Consider the following 18,968-nt stretch of genomic DNA (forward strand, 5'->3'; position numbering starts at 1 on the left):
ACATTTATTATTATTTTTGTTGTTTATTTTCCTTTTCCTTATACTTATTATATCAATTTATTTATAGTTAATTGAATTACTAGAGAAGAGAAGAATTATAGAAAATGAATGGCAAAAACATCTGTTAAAGCTAGAATTAAGTTCACACACAAACACCCAGCTTTCAGGAAATACAGGTTAAGTTAACTCCTTGTGGTTTTTTTGGTTTTTTTTTTTTCTCAATAGCATAATGTGACATTGATGTTGTGATATCTTATGTCAGCAGCAAAGCACACAATGTTGTTGAGCAAAGTTCATGGACCTTAACTCCCCAACTTTGTACCTTTATAGCAGGGGCGTCCAACATGCGGCCCGCGGCCAAATGCGGCCCGCGAGACCTCGAGGTGCGGCCCGCGTAAGATCGGCAGCAAGGGCAACCGATCTTACGCGGCCCGCACCTTGAGCCCTGCTACAACAAGAGCCCTGCTACTTACCTGTGGGACGGTCTTTTGTACTGCATAGAGGAAGTCCTGCTTCCTCTGTGCAGTACCAGAGAACGCAGAGGGAGGCCAAGCCCCGAGGAGCTGCAGTGCAGGTAAGGGGGTGGGGAAGGTGTTTGAATGAGTATGCGTGATTGAGTGAATGAATGAGTGTGTGTGTGTGATAGCATAGATGTGTAAGTGCTGGAACCTAGGCATGATGGGACTGTGATTGCTGTTAGCAATCACACTCCTATCATGCCAAGTCAGCCAGTACATGCTGAAACCTAGCTAGCTGCCCCCTTGTGTATTGATGCTGCCAACAATATGAGGTCTGCACATCACTTACAGCCACCCTGTACCAACATGTACTGGCTGACTTGGCATGATAGGAGTGTGATTGCTAACAGCAATCACAGTCCCATCATGCCTAGGTTCTAGCATTTACTGGTAGGATGTGTAAGTGCTGGAACCTAGGCATTATGGGACTGTGATTGCTGTTAGAAATCACACTCTTATCATGCCAAGTCAGCCAGTACATGCTAAAACCTAGCTAGCTGCCCCCTTGTGTATTGATGCTGCCAGCAGTATGGGGTCTGCACATAACTTACAGCCACCCTGTGCTGGCTGACTTGGCATGATAGGAGTGTGATTGCTAACAGCAATCACAGCAAGCACAGTCCCATCATGCCTAGGTACCAGCATTTACTGGTTGCCTGGTTATGATAGGAGTGTGATTGCTGTTAGCAATCACACTCCTATCATGCCAAGTCATATTGCTATTTTTTTGTCTAATTGTGGTGTGTTACCTACTTTTATTAAAAATGTGAGTTTTTATTATTATTTTTAAAGGTGGGGGGTCAAGAATTTTCATTTTGGTGCATCCCTAGAATAAATAGAACTATTTCATTTTTAATTATCCTGAATTTGTAGTCACAACACTTTCTAGGCCCAGAAATCAGTGCGAGGAAAAGTAAAGGTTTTGTGTCATTTACTTTATTTTAATCTGCATATTTTATTAAAGGCCATATTTTCTCACAGTGAAAAATGAGTGCGGCCCTCGCACGTATACAATTCTGATGAAGTGGCCCACTGCAGAAAGAACTTGGACACCCCTGCTTTATAGTATAATGGAAACAAACCTTTTTGACTTTATTATCATTAATATGTTAAACAGTTTTATATTACATATGCTCTCTAATGCATATGACTTAGTGTCCCCAAATGCATGGTGGAGATTCATGAGCATCCTCTATACGTATTTGCTCTTTCTCCTAAATACTTAGGAGATGCCTAAATATGGGTTGGGGGGGGGGGGTTAGTGTTCGGTTTTCCTGTTTTTCATTTTTTGGGGGGCCAGGAATAGAATGGATGGTAAATTACTTACAAAATACTTGAATATGCATTCTTCGTTGTTACAAAATACTTTGTTGTTGATGCTTTATGGGACATTGGACTGTGCCTTTAAGCATTAATGGTATAGAGTTGTACTGTGTTCGCCATAGAAAGATATATAATATGCCTTAGGAAGAGACCTAGATAGTCTCGAGAGCTTGAAATCTTTCATACAGTATGTTAGGTAGCCAATAAAGGTTTTATCTTTATCAAATTTTCTTTAAGCATTCATATAATTAGTAATAATACTAATGTATTTTTGGTCTATTACATCACTAGTATATATATATATATATATATATATATATATATATATATATATAATTAGATATATCCCAGCTGTGCTCTTAGCAAGTGTGAAAAAACTAACAACAAACCAAAGTGTGCTTAGTTGCAACAAATCGAAACATCTAAGAGCTACCTTTACCCTTTAGATATTTCTTCAAAAATATCTCTTGTACATGAACATTCAGGCATAACTCGTGATATTTGACCTGTGCGATATTCTATATTTCTCAATCTTTTACTGCAACAATACCTCGCAAGTGACATATTATAAAATATTTCTGTTTACTCGAATTTTTTTTTCTACTTGTATGGTTCAATTTGTGGCTAAAAGAAATTGAAGGCTCACTTTTATTTTTTCCCCTAAATGTTTCTTTCAATGTATTTAACAACAGTGCCACCTTCTGGTACATTTTATAGTTAAAGCTGTACTGTCACCCAAGTGAAAGCCATAGTTCAATCACATATTTTTATTTGTTTGAATGTTCTTTTAAGTATTCAGATTTTGTTATTGCAGATAAAATCCCAGGGCATTTAAAATCTTCTTTCTTTCCCATGAGCCCTCTGATTGTAAAATAAAACTCATATTAGCCCAGGTAGGAAGTAATGTAGATGGGCTAGCTGTGCATTATTTTTAGCTTACTTAAATGCCCCTAGCACTAGTATTAGGCATGGCTGGAATGGTCCGGGGATCCAGTGACATAGTCATAAGCCATAATGACTAGATTAGATTGACTGCAGCCGATCCACTATAACAGGTAGTATATAAAACACATGAAAGACAGCCAGAGAAATGGAACATGATACATTATGGCATAAAGTAGCGGTGCCTTATGAAACAGAAAGAATAAAATAAAGCATAACGTAGGGAAGGAGGAGTTAAATAAAAGAAGTTAGTGAACTGAAAGATGAAATGAAAACATGATATGGTGATAAAAGAAAAAAAATAGGAAATATAAGTAAATACAGGTGCAGTAAGTGACTGCGGCAACAACTAATTCTCACAAGTGAACAAATAGTTGGGGGTATGGTGTTGCTTCATGGTAGATCCCACTAACATAATACATGTTCTGTTTAATACTTTTTTTTTACTTATAACAAAACATATTTCAGCCTTTTTAAAAATGTAAACTTAGCTGTGACACATTTTAGAGAGTGTCATCTAGGCACTGGCTTGAGGCTTGAGATACCTACAGCTCTACAGCATGTAGGTGATATTTTATCTCTTAGCCCATAGGTGCTGTCACCCCATCCCACAACTGTTATTATTGCTACACAAAGTAAGCAGTTATATGTGGATACTGGCTTTTGTGTTGGATATTTTTTTCTGCAGATTGCATTTACGCAAAACTTCACAACATCAACAAATCAACCTCATCAGAAGCTGCACAATAATAATAATAAAAGCCTGGCACGTGCTGTTTGGTGATTAAACCTGCTGTTTGTGACACCTGTCCCAGGTCCCATGTTAAATCTGCACACAACAGATGGGACAAGTATTTCCAACATTCTTGCTTCAAAACAGCTTCTAGTGACATGTAATTGTAAATTAATAATTGAAGAAATCAAATGTTTCCATAGGGGAACTAGTCTCTAGAAATAGGGTTTGATATGGATGTGATTGTCTTTAAATGTCTCCTGGGCTTCTGCTGAATAGGTAATAATTAGGGCTGCAACTAACGATTATTTTAATAATCGATTAGTTGGCCGATTATTTTTTCAATTAATCGATTAATCGGATAAAACATTTTTAAATAATGTAATAAAAAACGTACAATTTACACTTTCATCTCTTTATTGCAATGGCCTCTCTCTCTCTATTCACCTTCTTATTTTACTGACATAATAATAAAAGCTACAAGAACCCAAACACAGTGTTTCTCAAACTAGGTTTTAATACAAAGTTATTAGTAAATATTAATTCATATGTTAACTATTTTTCATATTTAATAAAAACTATGAGAAAAAAGCCTTGTTTATATTTTTGTTTTATTTATCAAACTGCCCCCAGTTATGCACATCTGACCCCCAGCTTGCCACTCTTCCCCCATATATGCCTTATACGTCCTATATGCCAGAGATTCCACTCTGCCCCCTCAGAGCCGGCCTTAGGCGCTGTGGCGCCCTGTACGGACTACTCCTCTGGTGCCCCCCCTCACTACCCGCCCCCTCTGCCCCTTCAAACTACCCCCCCCTTTGCCCCCTTCAAACTACCCCCCCTCTGCCCCTTCAAACTACACCCCCCCTCTGCCCCTTCAAACTACACCCCCCCTCTGACCCTTCAAACTACACCCCCCCTCTGACCCTTCAAACTACACCCCCCCTCTCTGCCCCTTCAAGCTACACCCCCCCCCACTTACCTTGTTGCCGGAGTCCTGCGGTGAGAGCGGGAGGCATCCGTTTTCTCGCTCTGCCGCGGTGCTGGCATTTCAACATGAGATATGCAACTGAGCCCCCTGATATACCTTTTACCCCCAGATATGTCTTATGCCCCCCTGATATTGATAATGATAATAGTGATCAGGCGCTAAATATTGTATAATTAAATAATTATATACAAAAATAAATATTTTTAAAATATAAAAAATTATATATATATATATATATATATATATATAGGTGAATATAAATAATGCTGCAAACACTAATAGGGTAACCCCAAAATACCTATAGAAATAAACAAAATATAATAAAGTGTTGCGCCTATAATTGTAAAAGTGACAGTAAATTACTTATTACATCAATATAATGTGCAATATAAATAAACAAAAAACAATACTTATATTGATTTTCCAGTCTCCATTCGTTGTGTCAAAATCATGTATCAATATATGGAAACAAAAAATCATAGTGCTTTCCGCAAATATATGTGAATCAAGTGTATCCTCTGTATGATGTTTCACTCACATGGAGATGAGCAATAAGTTTGCTCTGACTTGTTGAAGTATATAGCGAAGGAGTTTCGGCTCCGTTCCCGCCGAACAAGTTGTTTCAGGACGCCCTCTCCGAATCCCTTCTTCGACGTCACTGAAGAAGCCCGATTGGGTGAAACGCGTTTGCGTGTTGGATCGTCATCGCGCTACATCCGCAAGTCGTTCGCCTTGGAAAGGAACGGAGAGACTCAGACGCGCTACAGATTGTTTTTTTAAATGTAAGCATGCTGCACCTTTTTTAAATATTAAATATACATTTATACCTCACCTCCCTGCCTTTCTATTTTTTTACTGAGTCGACTCGTGCTCCTGCTGTGTGGACAGCATAAATACTCGAAGAAGGGATTCGGAGAGGGCGTCCTGAAACAACTTGTTCAGCGGGAACGGAGCCGAAACTCCTTCGCTATATACTTCAACAAGTCAGCGCAAACTTATTGCTGTTACCTTTCGCCGGCGGGTCTGTCCAGGGAGCTCCTCTGCTGCCGTCCTCGGTGCTATGGAAGTGCACACACGTGCACGCTGTCATGGCGGCCAGGAATCCTTACCCAGCAACTGCGTACGTCACGCTAGGGGGCGGGTCCTCCCGCTTTTTATCTGATTGGCTGATTATTGCCTGCAGCTGTTTGGCACCAAATTTAAGCCCACTGCTCACTCTAATCTGAGCCCTTGTGTGGTACATTCGTTATCACTGTCTCAGTGTGCTATATATCTGATATTCTGGTTTTCTGACTCCTGCTTTGTTCCTGACTACTCTTTGATCGCCGCCTGGATTGACTTCGGATTGCTTTTTGAACTTTGCCTGTTTGCTGCCTGCCTTGACCTTGGACTGTGACCTGTTTTTGCTATTTGTACTGTTCCGCTGCTGTCCCACTATTCCTCCTACAACTACTTGTCCGGATAGCTCACCACTCTGCATACGGGACCCGTCCCTTGTCGGATTGTTACAATTGCTCATCTCCATGTGAGTGAAACATCATACAGAGGATACACTTGATTCACATATATTTTGTTTCTTTTTTGTTTCCATATATTGATACATGATTTTGACACAATGAATGGAGACTGGAAAATCAATATAAGTATTGTTGTTTGTTTATTTATATTGCACATTATATTGATGTAATAAGTAATTTACTGTCACTTTTACAATTATAGGCGCAACACTTTATTATATTTTGCCCCCCTGATATGCCTAATATCGATATGCCTTATACCCCCTATATGCCTTATAACTTCCAATATGCCACTCGCCCCCATTTATGCCTTATACCTCCCTATATGCCACTGTGCCCCCTGATATGCCACTCCACCCCCCCATAAATGCCCTGAACCACCCTGAAATTCATTATACTCCCTGATTCACCACTCTGCCTCCCCCAGATATGCCACTCTGAAATTCATTATACCCCTCATACACCACTCTGCTACCCTGAAATTCATTATACCCCCCATACACCACTATAACTCACCCATATACCACTCTGCCTCCTCCCCCTCCCATACACCACTCTGCCTCCTCCCCCATCCCATACACCACTCTGCCTCCTCCCCATCCCATACACCACTCTGCCTCCTCCCCATCCCATACACCACTCTGCCTCCTCCCCTCCCATACTCCACTCTGCCTCCTCCCCCTCCCATACACCACTCTGCCTCCTCCCCCTCCCATACACCACTCTGCCTCCTCCCCCTCCCATACTCTACTCTGCCTCCTCCCCCCTCCCATACGCCACTCTGCCTCCTCCCCCCTCCCATACTCCACTCTGCCTCCTCCCCCTCCCATACTCCACTCTGCCTCCTCCCCCCTCCCATACTCCACTCTGCCTCCTCCCCCTCCCATACACCACTCTGGTTCCTGCCCCCCATACTCCACTCTGACTCCTCCCCCTCCCATACACCACTTTGCCTCCTCCCCGCTCTCATACTCCACTCTGCCTCCTCCCCCCTCCCATACTCCACTCTGCCTCCTCCCACTCTGCCTCCTGTCAGCAACGGAGGTTCACAAGACACCAGGGAGCCGGGGGTAGAGAGGCAGATGGCGTATGGGAGGGGGAGGAGCCAGAGTGGTGTATGGGAGGGTGGCTCCCATACACCCCTCTGACTCCTCCCCCCTCCCATACACCGATCTGCCTCTCTCTCCCGACTCCCTGGTGTCTTGTGAGCCTCCGTTGCTGACAGGCACTTACACTGCACCTTCATAGAAGCCTCAGCGTAAGTGAAGGGCAGTAACTGAGTCTGTCTGTGCGATGCAGACCCCCACCGGCTGACAGAGAGGATGATCCTCTGTAGGAGACCTCGATTCTCTGTCAGCCGGTGGGGATCTGCACGATGCGCACAGACAGCCTCCATTACTGCCCTTCACTTACGCTGAGGCTTCTATGAAGCTGCAGTGAAAGTGCCTGTCAGCAACGGAGGTTCACAAAATACCAGGGAGTCGGGAGAGAGGCAGAGTGGTGTATGGGAGGGGGGAGGAGTTGGAGGAGTGTATGGAAGTGGAGGGGGGAGGTGGAAGTTGTCTGTGCGCATCGCACGGACACCCGCCGGCCGACAGTGAGGAGAATCCAGGTCCCTTGCAGTGTTGCGGGGGATCTGGATTCTAGTGTTATAATCCGATCTCTGTTTGAGGTCGGATTATATAAGGAGAGGAGTTTTACAGAGCATTTGCTCTGAAAAAACCTCTTTTTATAATTGATAAAAATCGATTCGACTAATCGATAATGAAAATCATTGTCAACAATTTTAATTATCGATTATTATCGATTTTATCGATTAGTTGTTTCAGCCCTAGTAATAATAGCAGATACGTTTTCCTGGTATGTCATTATGGAAGCCATAATGAGCTTTATCTGTATTGTATTCATTTACGGACTCCGTTTTACATGTTTACAAACTAATATCATAATTTATATATGGACCTACCAACCCACAGCATTCATGAAAATCTACTGTCCGAGTCTCTGTTACATGTATTTGCAAGTTCATATTACGCATTAAAGATGTCTGTCGCAAAGCTCTCACCACACAAAACTTGTCAGATGGATTCATATTTTTGTCACCCTACTTTGTCTCCAATATTTGAAAGATTGACTAAAAGCAGCTGGCTGGATTTTTGCAGTTTGACATGCCTTGTAGTTAGCCCTATTGACATTTTTGTTTTCATGAATATATACAATTATAAATGAAATAACTGACGGTGCCTGTCTCAAGTCCTCTGAGTTAACATATTGGACAGAGTCCTGGAAAAATTATTGCCTGTATAAAAATATGAAGATTTGTCTACCTGCGTATGGGCATAACTCTTAATAGTTTACTGTGTATACCAGGGCCAGTCTAGTAACACTGTGTGGGTGCAGAGGTACACAAAAAACAATTGAGTAACCAGTGCGACACTGAAATATTTTACATGCACAGATTCTGTAAAGAAAACTTAAATTTAACAAAGAAAACTAAAAAGATTGAAGCCTGCAGGATTAATTTGTATTGTAGTTAATAACTAATGCAGCAGGAACAATCTGAAATAACAAAGTAAGACATGGGAAGGTTTGTTCGTAACAGAAGTAAGTCAAAGCAATGGTTAATCATTAGCATGGAAAGGAAAAAAAAATGTATTAGTTTTTTTATAGAAGTGTAATAGTTTGTCATATAATACTTAATAAATATTGTTCTAATTACTCTTGAATTTAGGATTTAATGAGCTGCAGGAACATCATTGGTGATCTCAAACTGTTTGTGGACAAATGGGAATTTGACATACTTATACTTTTGGCCAGCTCCACAACCGAGGAACAGCCAAAAATACGGCAAATAGCTGTCTATTCTGAGAGCCCTGAACTGTGTAATCAAGTAAGTAGATCCATGTAACTGCTTTCATTTAACATTTCCACAATCACAGCTTAAAACTAAGATTTAATGCAAAATCTTAGGTGAACTTGCAGTCTACTGGCCAGACCTCTTCTAGCTATGCCCCTTGTTTGTTTGAAATGTCCCTAGAGCAGGTTAATTTGGCATTTTAACTTACTTATGATCTGTAGAAGCATAAAAATCTCAACTATCTAAAGAATAACGTCTAAACCCTGTGATGATAACAAGCTGGAAAAATAATGTTAATTCATTATGTGTTTTGTATTTTAACAGGTTTGCTGTGAACTAGAAGAATGCCAGAGTCCTTTCCTCGATATGGAGCCATCTGATTATGGTTGTGAACAGTTTTATGTCTACCAGCAACAGAATCCATTCATTACTTCTGATCAGGTTGCTGCTATTATCAAAGAAGCCGTTAATAGGAGACGAATCGGGATACACCCCAATAGCAGGACTTCCTCTACAGAAGCAGTTGCTGGCAGTGCTCCCCTCTCACAAGGCTCATCTGGCATCATGGAGTTATATGGTCCTGACTTAGATCCGCAGCCAAACCCTGTGATTTTTCCAGACAATCCACAAGACGTAAATGGATCAGTACCACCCCAAGTTGATGTCAATGTAGACCTTGTGAGTCCAGACAGTGGATTGGCTACAATACGAAGCAGCCGATCTTCAAAGGAAAGCTCAGTTTTCCTCAGTGATGATAGCCCAGTGGCTGAAGTGGCTGGGCCTCACCAAAGCTTTCTTGCTGGTGCTGATTCTTACAGTCCGATTCCAGAAGGCATTATAGTGGAAGAGGAAACACCACCATCCAGGAATAACAGTGACAATCATGATAAATATAACTTTGATTTAGCCCCAAACCTCCGCTCTGAATCTTCTTCTCATTCAGCTGACTATTCTATGGTTGATGACTTTTTCTTTCATAGTGATTCATCAGAAGGCCAACAGCCTGTTGCTTTGAAAGGACACGATGAGCCACATCTTTATCCGGGCCATAATGCAGACTGTTCTACTGTCTCATTGAATGAAAACGTGGAAAATATTAATTTAGTAGAATTTGATGATGACTTCATGCAAAGCCCAGAGAGCAATGGTGACTTCTGTGAAAAAAATCATCATATGAGTGACACAGTTGAATATGAATCACCTTCATCTTTTGAAGTTCTAGGAAATTTAGATGTTAAAATCCCTCCAACTCCCATGAATAGCCTAGTTGAAAGTTCTCCACTGGATAATGGACCTCCAACCTTTTTTCCTGAAGATGTAATAGATAAAATAAATGAAATTGGAACTAATGACTCATCTCAGTCTCAATCTAAGTATGTATATTGGTGGAATGCAGGGGAATCAAATTCAGCATACGAGACCTTGATGGATGCTGATACATGGAGTTCAAGTGAACAGGAAGTTGTGTTTCACAGCCCTGTGTCCTGGAAAGACCAGAGACCAAAGCTATCAGTGAAAGATCATTTCGAAAGAAATTCCTCTTCATTTCAGATAACACTTGGTGATCGCCATAAAGAAAGTGCAAGAGAAAACCAAGGAGTAGAGGAAAACAAAGAAAAGAACACATTTTCAGAGTTATGGAAATCCAGCCAATCCTTACCAATGACATCTGACCCTTGGAACGTGTCTGCAGACAAATTTGGACAACATGCCAAAGAAACTGACAATACCTGGTGTACAACAGTTGAAGAGAATAATGAACCCCATAACAACCAGAAACAGGGGGCAGTACCAAAATCAAAAGTGCTACATCCTGAAATGAATACTACTCAGGATTTAGGACATCTGCAAAATGATATTTATATTTGGGATTTATATGAAGACAGCAAACATTCAAGAATTGTAGATCCTCCTTCGAAATGGGAGGATCCATTTTTTTCTTATAGTTGCTTGGACTTTCCTATTGCTAACACAGTCAAAGACTCCTTTGTTTCTTCACCAGATACAAATTACTCAACATCAGACTCAAATATATCTCCTACATTTGAGGAAAAAATTAAAGATCTTAAAATACCTTTGGAACAAGAGAAAATATTTGACCAAACTGAGATGTGGAAAAGCGAAAATCAGACATTCGATGATGCCTTTAGTTCACATGCGAAAAATGTTATTTATCCCATAAAAGATACAATAAGATCACCCAATGAAACAGTTCAACCTGAAAATGAAAAATCTCATTCTGTAAAGTTACTTGTTCAGAATTGCATTATTGATTCGGAAGGAGCAGATAACACAAATTTTGCACAACCCTGTGTCTTAAAATTAGAAAATCTTCGGCATAATAACCAAATGAATAACCAGAAAGTTAGTTTTAGAGATGAATTCATCTTTAATTGTGGGGAACATGAAGAAATATCACTAAATACCAAAAGTTTAGTAGGTGAAATTCACAATTCTGGTGAAGGCTTTAAAAACTCAGAGTTAGGCCCAAATAATTTACCTCTTGTTAAAAATGTTCATAGTATATTAGTTACACCACTGCATGGAGAACACACTGAAATTTCTGGTATCGCCTCAAACCTTTGCCCATCAAGTAAAATTAGCAATGATGCTTCCCGCAAAAACAAAGAACAGTCTGATATAGCTAATAATACATATGTTTTAAGTGGTAGTCCAGTAGCCGCAACGCTCCCTGTTGACACTGAATGTCTGCCCTCTCATTTACCAGACAAAGTGTTAAATACTTTAGCTATAAAACCAGTGGAAAATATTTATGAACTGCACAGTAGAAAAAGTGAGGAAGTCCAGCAGATGACCTCTGTAGCAAGAGAGAATAACGACTCCCCCGAACCAGATTTAGAAGGAGATACAGAATCCTCTTCATTAAACACACCTGATGATATAGAAAGTCCTGATTCAACTTGTTTAGGAAAATGGAATTTATTAAGTAAACCTTTGCAAGATGTAATCGAAACTCAAACTAGTATTGGTGTACAAGAGACCCACATTACAGATGATCATAGTCATGATGTAATTCAAGAATCAAAGGCCAATAATCCTGACAACAGACATTTACCCTCAAATCAATTTTCAGTAGCTCCAGAGGCTAATAATAGAAATAAAATGCATGCCTCTAACAATTATTTGGAGAGTGAAAATCAGTATCTTAATAGGAAGATTCAAGTGCAAGAGAATGTCTTGTTTAGTAACACGTCTCCTGAAAAATACTTAGGATCCATGTGTTTTAGTGTGAACGATTTTGTTTCACAAGAAAATACCAGTGAAGATGTGTGGAGTAATACAGTTCCTGACAATTTTGATTCTGCTGATACAGATTCAAGTTCTGGTATTTCTAATATATATTTGAAAGAAGATTTGAAACATGATACGTACAATGATAAAAACACTTTGAGTTCTTCTTCACATTCCAGTGCATCAAGTCCAGAATGCTGGGGCGTTTTACAGGAAAATGCAAGTGATACCTACCTATGTACAAATAAACTAGAAAAAATCCCATTATCAAAGAACAATGAAGAATGTTTTGACATGACTCAAACTGATATGTCCAAATTAAGTGAGATGCAGAAGGAACCGATTACATGCAGTATTCTAAATAAGGTTCCTATGAATTTAGATATTTGGAATACTCAGGTATGTGAAGACTCTGAGTCTTCATCAACGAGTCCTGAGGAAAATTGCAGTCTGAATCAATTGCCCATGTTAAATAGAACTACCAAACACTATTCTGAGGATGGACAAAGAAAAATAGAAAATACAGATAGTGTATTATTTAGTGAACAACAGTCAAACAGAACTACTGCAGATATAAATGATAGTTTAGAAATTGTCCAAAAACAGCTAGACTTTTTCCATAATTCTTGTTCAAATGATGAACTGAAGGTCAACACAAACATGCAAACAAATCAAGATACAATCTGTTTAGATACAAGTCTAGATTACCTTCAGAATTCCATATTATGTGAAGGTTATGTTCCACATAATAATACTTCCTTAGTAAATAAACTGCAACACAGTAGTTGTGCCCTTGATAGTCACAATGCCAAAAACTCAAGAGACGGTAAAGGAGTTTTGTCACCCTGTGAAAATGTTGCCAAAAATGGATTTTCAAATAACACCCTGAACCATTCACCTGAAATTCTGGATTGGTGGAAGAATGATCAACAAACAGATCAGAATTTAGAAGAATCTTACCAAAATGACACAAAATATGGAAACAACTGGTTGTCAAAACCAAATGAGAGTATTAACATCACGAGCTTGAGTTCATTGGCCAGAGAGCATCAGTTTCCTACTGATTTTTTTGAGGACGGCTCCTCTACACTTGCAGAAAACCTTGAGGTTCCAATGAGTTCATATGCAAAAAATACACAGTCCATGCAATCCAGCCCACCACATCACAACCGTGGAGTTAATGTGGATAATCTATTTACAGGTGACTTCAAAGGGGTTCAAAAGATCCTAGCCTGTGCTCCATTGCAAACAGATATACCAAATAGCTATATTAAATTTCAGACTTCCAGGAGTCCTGATTTTTGCAAAGAAAATGATGAAGCCCAAGCATATGAAGATGAAGTTAAAACTAGAATAGAAACTACTCACAAGACTGGATTGGAAGTTGTCAAAACTTTCTTGCAAAATGAGTGTTTACAAAAAGAGAATAATACCTTTGACTTAGAGAGTCAACCTAATGAAAAACTAACAGAACCCAAAGTGGAGAACATATCAGAAACATTAAATTCACATACATCCTCAGCTTCCAGAAATTATTATGACAACATGATTCAGAACACATGTTTTACTATTCCAGAAGAAGTATGTCATCCAAGCAAGCTTTTAGGAGTACATGGACAGGTCAAAAACAAGGAAAAGATGTTGGAACCTGGTCTTCCACAGACACAGGTGTATACCACGCTAGAATTAAGAGATGAAGCCGTGGGGAGTAGTCATATTTCACCAGAAGAGGGAGACAGTCGAGCTCACAAAGGTAAGAGAATGGAACTAAGTAACAATATGTCTTTATTTTTTAGAGAACATGCTAATTAATACATATTAAGATAAGCACTCATAAGATGTAGTTCAACTTATTCATTGTATGTTGTCTTCTGGGAGGATTATAATTATTGTTGATGTTAACTGACAGTGGCGGAACTACCGGGGTCGCAGGATTCTAGGGAATCCTGAATTTGTAGTCGCAAAACTTTCAAGGCCCAGAAATCAGTGAGAGGAAGAGTAAAGGTTTTGTGTCATTTTACTTTATTTTAATCTGCATATTTTATTAAAGACCATATTTTTTGTCACAGTGAAAAATTAGTGCGGCCCGCGCACGTATACAATTCTGATGAAGTGGCCCACTGCTGAAAAAACTTGGACACCCCTGGATTATGCCCTTTGTACATGCGCCCCTTTTTCTTTGATTTTTTTACAGATATGATTCAATATGTAAATTGAATTTGTTGAATTTGTTGAAAAAAAATTGTTGGGTAAAAATCATGTTTTTTGGGGGGGGGTGAGGGGGTGGGGGGGCCCTTAACAGATTCTCGCACCCGGGCCCTGAGGCGTCTAGTTACTCCCCTGTTAACTGAGCTGACAACAAGGTCTGATGCAGGTTGAGGATCAAACGTGAATCACTAGATACGTAACAGAGAAAGACATTGATGTCCCTCAATTGCAATCCTTTTCTAGAGTGTCCATAAAACGGATTAGGTATTAGGTACCTTTATAGGATCCTACTGAAAAGTAGCATTAAAAAAAACCAAAGTGCTAGAAGTATATTTAGAATGTGTGCATGTTATCCCCTGTGTATCAAAACAACTCTCATTTGTCATTTATAGAATTTGTGGAAGGTCTGATTCCGGGTTTGAGCAATAGCAGAACAGCTGAAACAAGTCCAGTTGATGAAGTAATTAATGACAGTTTTCAAAGTGGTTCCCCTGATGTAATAGTGCACAGTTTTCCTTTAATGGACACTAATATCAGAGACTCTGGTAAAGCCTATTCAGTAAACCTTCCAGATACATTTCATGCAATCTCCATGACAAATACAAGTGAAAAGCAAGCTTCTCCTAAATCGGAGTGTCATTCACTTCGGTTAGAAGAGAAACGTTCTTCTGTTATACCTCAAAGACTGGCAAGTGAAAAGAAATCAGAAGACATTTCTGAACAGGAGCACAGCTGGAGCATAATACTGAGTCAGACAGAAGTCTCTGATTCCTCCCTTGAAGATATTTTTAGCAGATCTGTAGATTCAGATAAAGCACTAGGGGACAGTTTATATCAAGGGTATGCAAAGTCAGATAATTATCAGAGTGAGTTCAAGGATCATGAGTTCACAGACCTTGAGGAAAGTTTTGAAATGTGCAAAATAGATGAGAGCAATAGCAAACCACCCATACAATTGCACGGTTCTCCAAGTCCACATGAAGTACACATGCAGTACATGAAGAATCCAGAAGATGGCAAGGCCATAAAGCACTTGATCCCTGGTGGGGCTCAGAGGTAGGATTTACAAATGTTCACTAAAATGCAATGAATTAAAAAATGTTTTACAATAATTTGCACGAAACCTTTTTTCTGTTTCCAACAATGCTATGGTTCATGATATTTTTTTTTCAGATGAGGAGCGAACAATTTCCGCATCATCTAGAACCATTATACCAAAATGGTTGGCACAAATACAGAAAAACATCCATACTAACAAATATGACTTTACTAAACTTGCTTGCAAATGTGCTAATGTAGTCCAAATGAGGTTGAATACCTTTTATGATACATGCTAGGAGCCGGGCTTAAGATAGTGACCATACCTCAGAATTTTCTGGCTTCCCTTGGTGGGATGTGGGTAGGAGATCCCGCTGATGTAGGTAGGCGTTCCCACTGCACTGATGTTGTAGGCGGCCCCCTTTACATTTTAGGCAGTTCCACCAACATCAATAGGCTGTCTCCCCAACGTCATGGGACACAAGCTATTTTTAATGGAGAGGTAGGCAGGGAGTGGGGCGAGTTTCCCATAAGTGACCCAGAGAGTTCCCTGGTATGATGGTGGCTTGCAGTCCTTGGAGCACTTTTGATAGGTACTGACCACTGCAGACCGGGAACCCCCAACAAGAGCATGGAGATGCTCTGACCCAATCGTCTAGCCATCACAATTTGGCACTTGTCAAAGTCTCTCATTTTTCCTTTTTCTAACTTCACCTGTCAGTGGTCATAATGTTATGGCTTTTTGGTGGCATATATATATATATATATATATATATATATATATATATATATATATATACATATATATATATATATATATATATATGTGTGTGTGTGTGAGAGATAAATCGGGACACTGCCCATGGTTTTTCCAGAGGAAATCCCAAATCAAGCACATTAAAGTAATGAAAGAGAAATGGGGGGAGCTGCATGTCTTAAAATTGAAAAAAAATTAAAATTTGTGGTATTTACTCATTCTAACATTGGAAAGGTTAAATGTAATTTCACTAATCCCTTTTTCCGGTATTTTGGAAATCATAAAGGAATGCAAAATGTTAATGGAGTCTAATAGGGTCATTTGACTTTTTAAAAATTTAAATCAGTCCAGAACAGAAAAGATTAATTGAGTTTAATCTGTTCTTCCTTGTAATTGATGCAGTGCTCAGTGGCTGACCAGTGATTGCAGCTGTCCGGCACTGCAGAGGTTACCTGTAATGCAGAGGTTACCTTAATGGAGTAACTATAGCCAACACATTAACCTCTTTAAGGACAGGAACATAATAATATGACCTCCGCTGCCTCCACTGATCGCTACAACTGCCAGTTGTGATCAATGAGGGCACTGATGCTGTCTGCTTGTCCAATAAGCAACACAGAAACAGAGGTTCCCCCATGATCCTTCCCCTGGCTTAACCCTGCAATCGCCACTTTGCAGAGAATCGCAACTGCCTTGACACTTCTCCTCACACTTTCACCTCTTCAATGCATTTTAGGGGTTAATATTTGTGTCTTCAGTCCCCACGGGCTTGTGGGGACCAAATTAGGATGATTGTCGTGTTCCTATAATTTGCTATGTGATCATTGATTAAGTAATTGATCACTGATCAGTCACACAGCCTAATCTGATCATCCATATTTCCAACACTTTACTCTAAATGTAACCTAACCATAACATCTAACGCCACCTAACACTATCCACTAACACTACTCAACACTACTTGATTACAATGTTTGAAAAACATGACATACCCATTCATTTGGGATATTTATGTATTTGAGGGGTGTTGCTGAATACATATCAAGAACTTTTTCTGTTCCTTCACATATCCTCTAAGAAAAAAGTGTGGCAAAAGTGCAAAGCAAATGGAAAAAGGGCTTTTATGTTCTTACCATCAACTGTGAAAGGTGCTGGTGTGGAACCAGCTGCGTGAAATGTTCCATTATGCCCCTAGCAGATTCTCTGTGTTGTCTATATGAAAAGATTGAGTTTATTGGGTTAAATTTAAATATGGGACCTCTACTGTGTTTTAAATGGGGCATGAAAAAAACATGCTAAATAGATTCTGCTTTTTTATTTCAGTTTAGAAATATCCAATGTTTTTATGTTTTCTTTGCAAGTTATAGGACAATAATATTTCAAAGCCAGGTTTATTTCCCAAATCTGGTCATTCTGCCCCATGTGCTATTTGGGACATCAAACCATATATTTTTGAAAAAGAGACACCCAGGGTATTTCAAATGCTGGTAATTAAACTTTTTGCATGCACTGATTGTACCACCTGCCCTTGTGAAACTTTGTGGTAGTAATTTTGTTGCGTCCCCCCCCCACACACACATACTTTTGGTATGAATTTACAGCGTCTGGTATATGTCACTGTCAAACAACACCCCAATACATGCCCTGAGTACAGTGATACCCTCCCATGCATTAGTCATTTGGGAGGTAATTTTTTGTAATTTGGACATCTATTCATATGGACATACCGTATTTGCTCGATTATAAGACGAGGTTTTTTTCAGAGCAAATGCTCTGAAAAATACCCCTCGTCTTCTAATCGGGGTCGTCTTCTAATCAGACCTCAAATAGAGTCTGATTAGGAGACTAAGATCCAGATCCCCCGCACCGCTGCAGGGGACCTGGATCCTCCTGTCTCACCCCCCCCCCCATCATACACACACTTACCGGTGCTTCCTGCTGTATTGCCGGGGCAGCGGGTTGACGTCTACGCGATCCGCGTAGACAACGTCCGCTGCAGCCGGAAGGAGGTGTGGCTAGCAGCGGGGGTTGTCTGCGTCCGTCGCGCAAACCTTCCCCGACTGTCAGAGATCAGAGTTCCCCGCACCGGTGCGGGGAACTCTGATCTCTGACAGCCGGGGAAAGTATACGCGACGGAAGGATACAAACCCCCGCTGCCAACTCCACCTCCTTCCGGCTGCAGCAGAAGGCGACGTCAACCCGCTGCCCCGGCTGGAAGCACCGGTAAGAGAGGGCTGAGAGGGGAGGGGAGGGGAGAGTGTGTGTGTGTGTGTGTGTTAGTTAAATGGGGGTATAGGGTGTGTGTATGTGTGTGTGTGTGTGTGTTAAATGGGGGCATAGGGCATTTCTGGAGTGGCGTTAAGGGGGCATTTAATAGAGCACTCTGCCTCCTGAAATGCCTTATACACCTATATGCCACTCTGCCCCATAATATGCATTTTAACCCCCTAAATGCCAGAGTGGCATATAGGGGTATAAGGCATTTCTGGAGGCAGAGTGCTCTATACAATGCCTTTTAACTCCCTTAATGCCACTCTGCCTCCTGAAATGCCTTATACCTCCCTATATGCCACTCTGCCCCATAATATGCATTTTAACCCCCTAAATGCCAGAATGGGATATAGGGGTATAAGGCATTTCTGGAGGCAGAGTGGCATATAGGGGTATAAGGCATTTCTGGAGGCAGAGTGGCACATAGGGGGTCAAAAGGCATACCATGGGGCACAGTGGCATATAGAGGGTTAAAAGGCATATCATGGGCCACAGTGCCATATTGGAGTGGCAAGCCTGGGGGCAGATGTGCGTAACTGGGGGACAGGTTGGAAAATACAA

The 18,968-nt window shown here is 40.4% G+C and overlaps 1 protein-coding gene across 1 annotated transcript in view; it reads left to right on the plus strand.

Moving 5' to 3' along the window:
• The window catches only part of LOC149300583 (protein prune homolog 2-like), a 94,309-nt gene that overhangs the window by 44,496 nt on the left and 30,845 nt on the right, over nt 1–18,968 (plus strand). The window contains exons 7-9 of the mRNA XM_089485093.1: nt 8,756–8,914; nt 9,206–13,886; nt 14,734–15,397. Coding sequence (XP_089341219.1) covers nt 8,756–8,914; nt 9,206–13,886; nt 14,734–15,397 — 5,504 coding nt within the window. The remainder of the gene's footprint in view (nt 1–8,755; nt 8,915–9,205; nt 13,887–14,733; nt 15,398–18,968) is intronic.

Source organism: Sceloporus occidentalis, unplaced genomic scaffold (genome assembly GCF_023333645.1).
Source record: "Sceloporus occidentalis isolate IW3139 unplaced genomic scaffold, rSceOcc1.0.p SCAF_24, whole genome shotgun sequence".
In the NCBI taxonomy this organism is placed as follows: domain Eukaryota; kingdom Metazoa; phylum Chordata; class Lepidosauria; order Squamata; family Phrynosomatidae; genus Sceloporus; species Sceloporus occidentalis.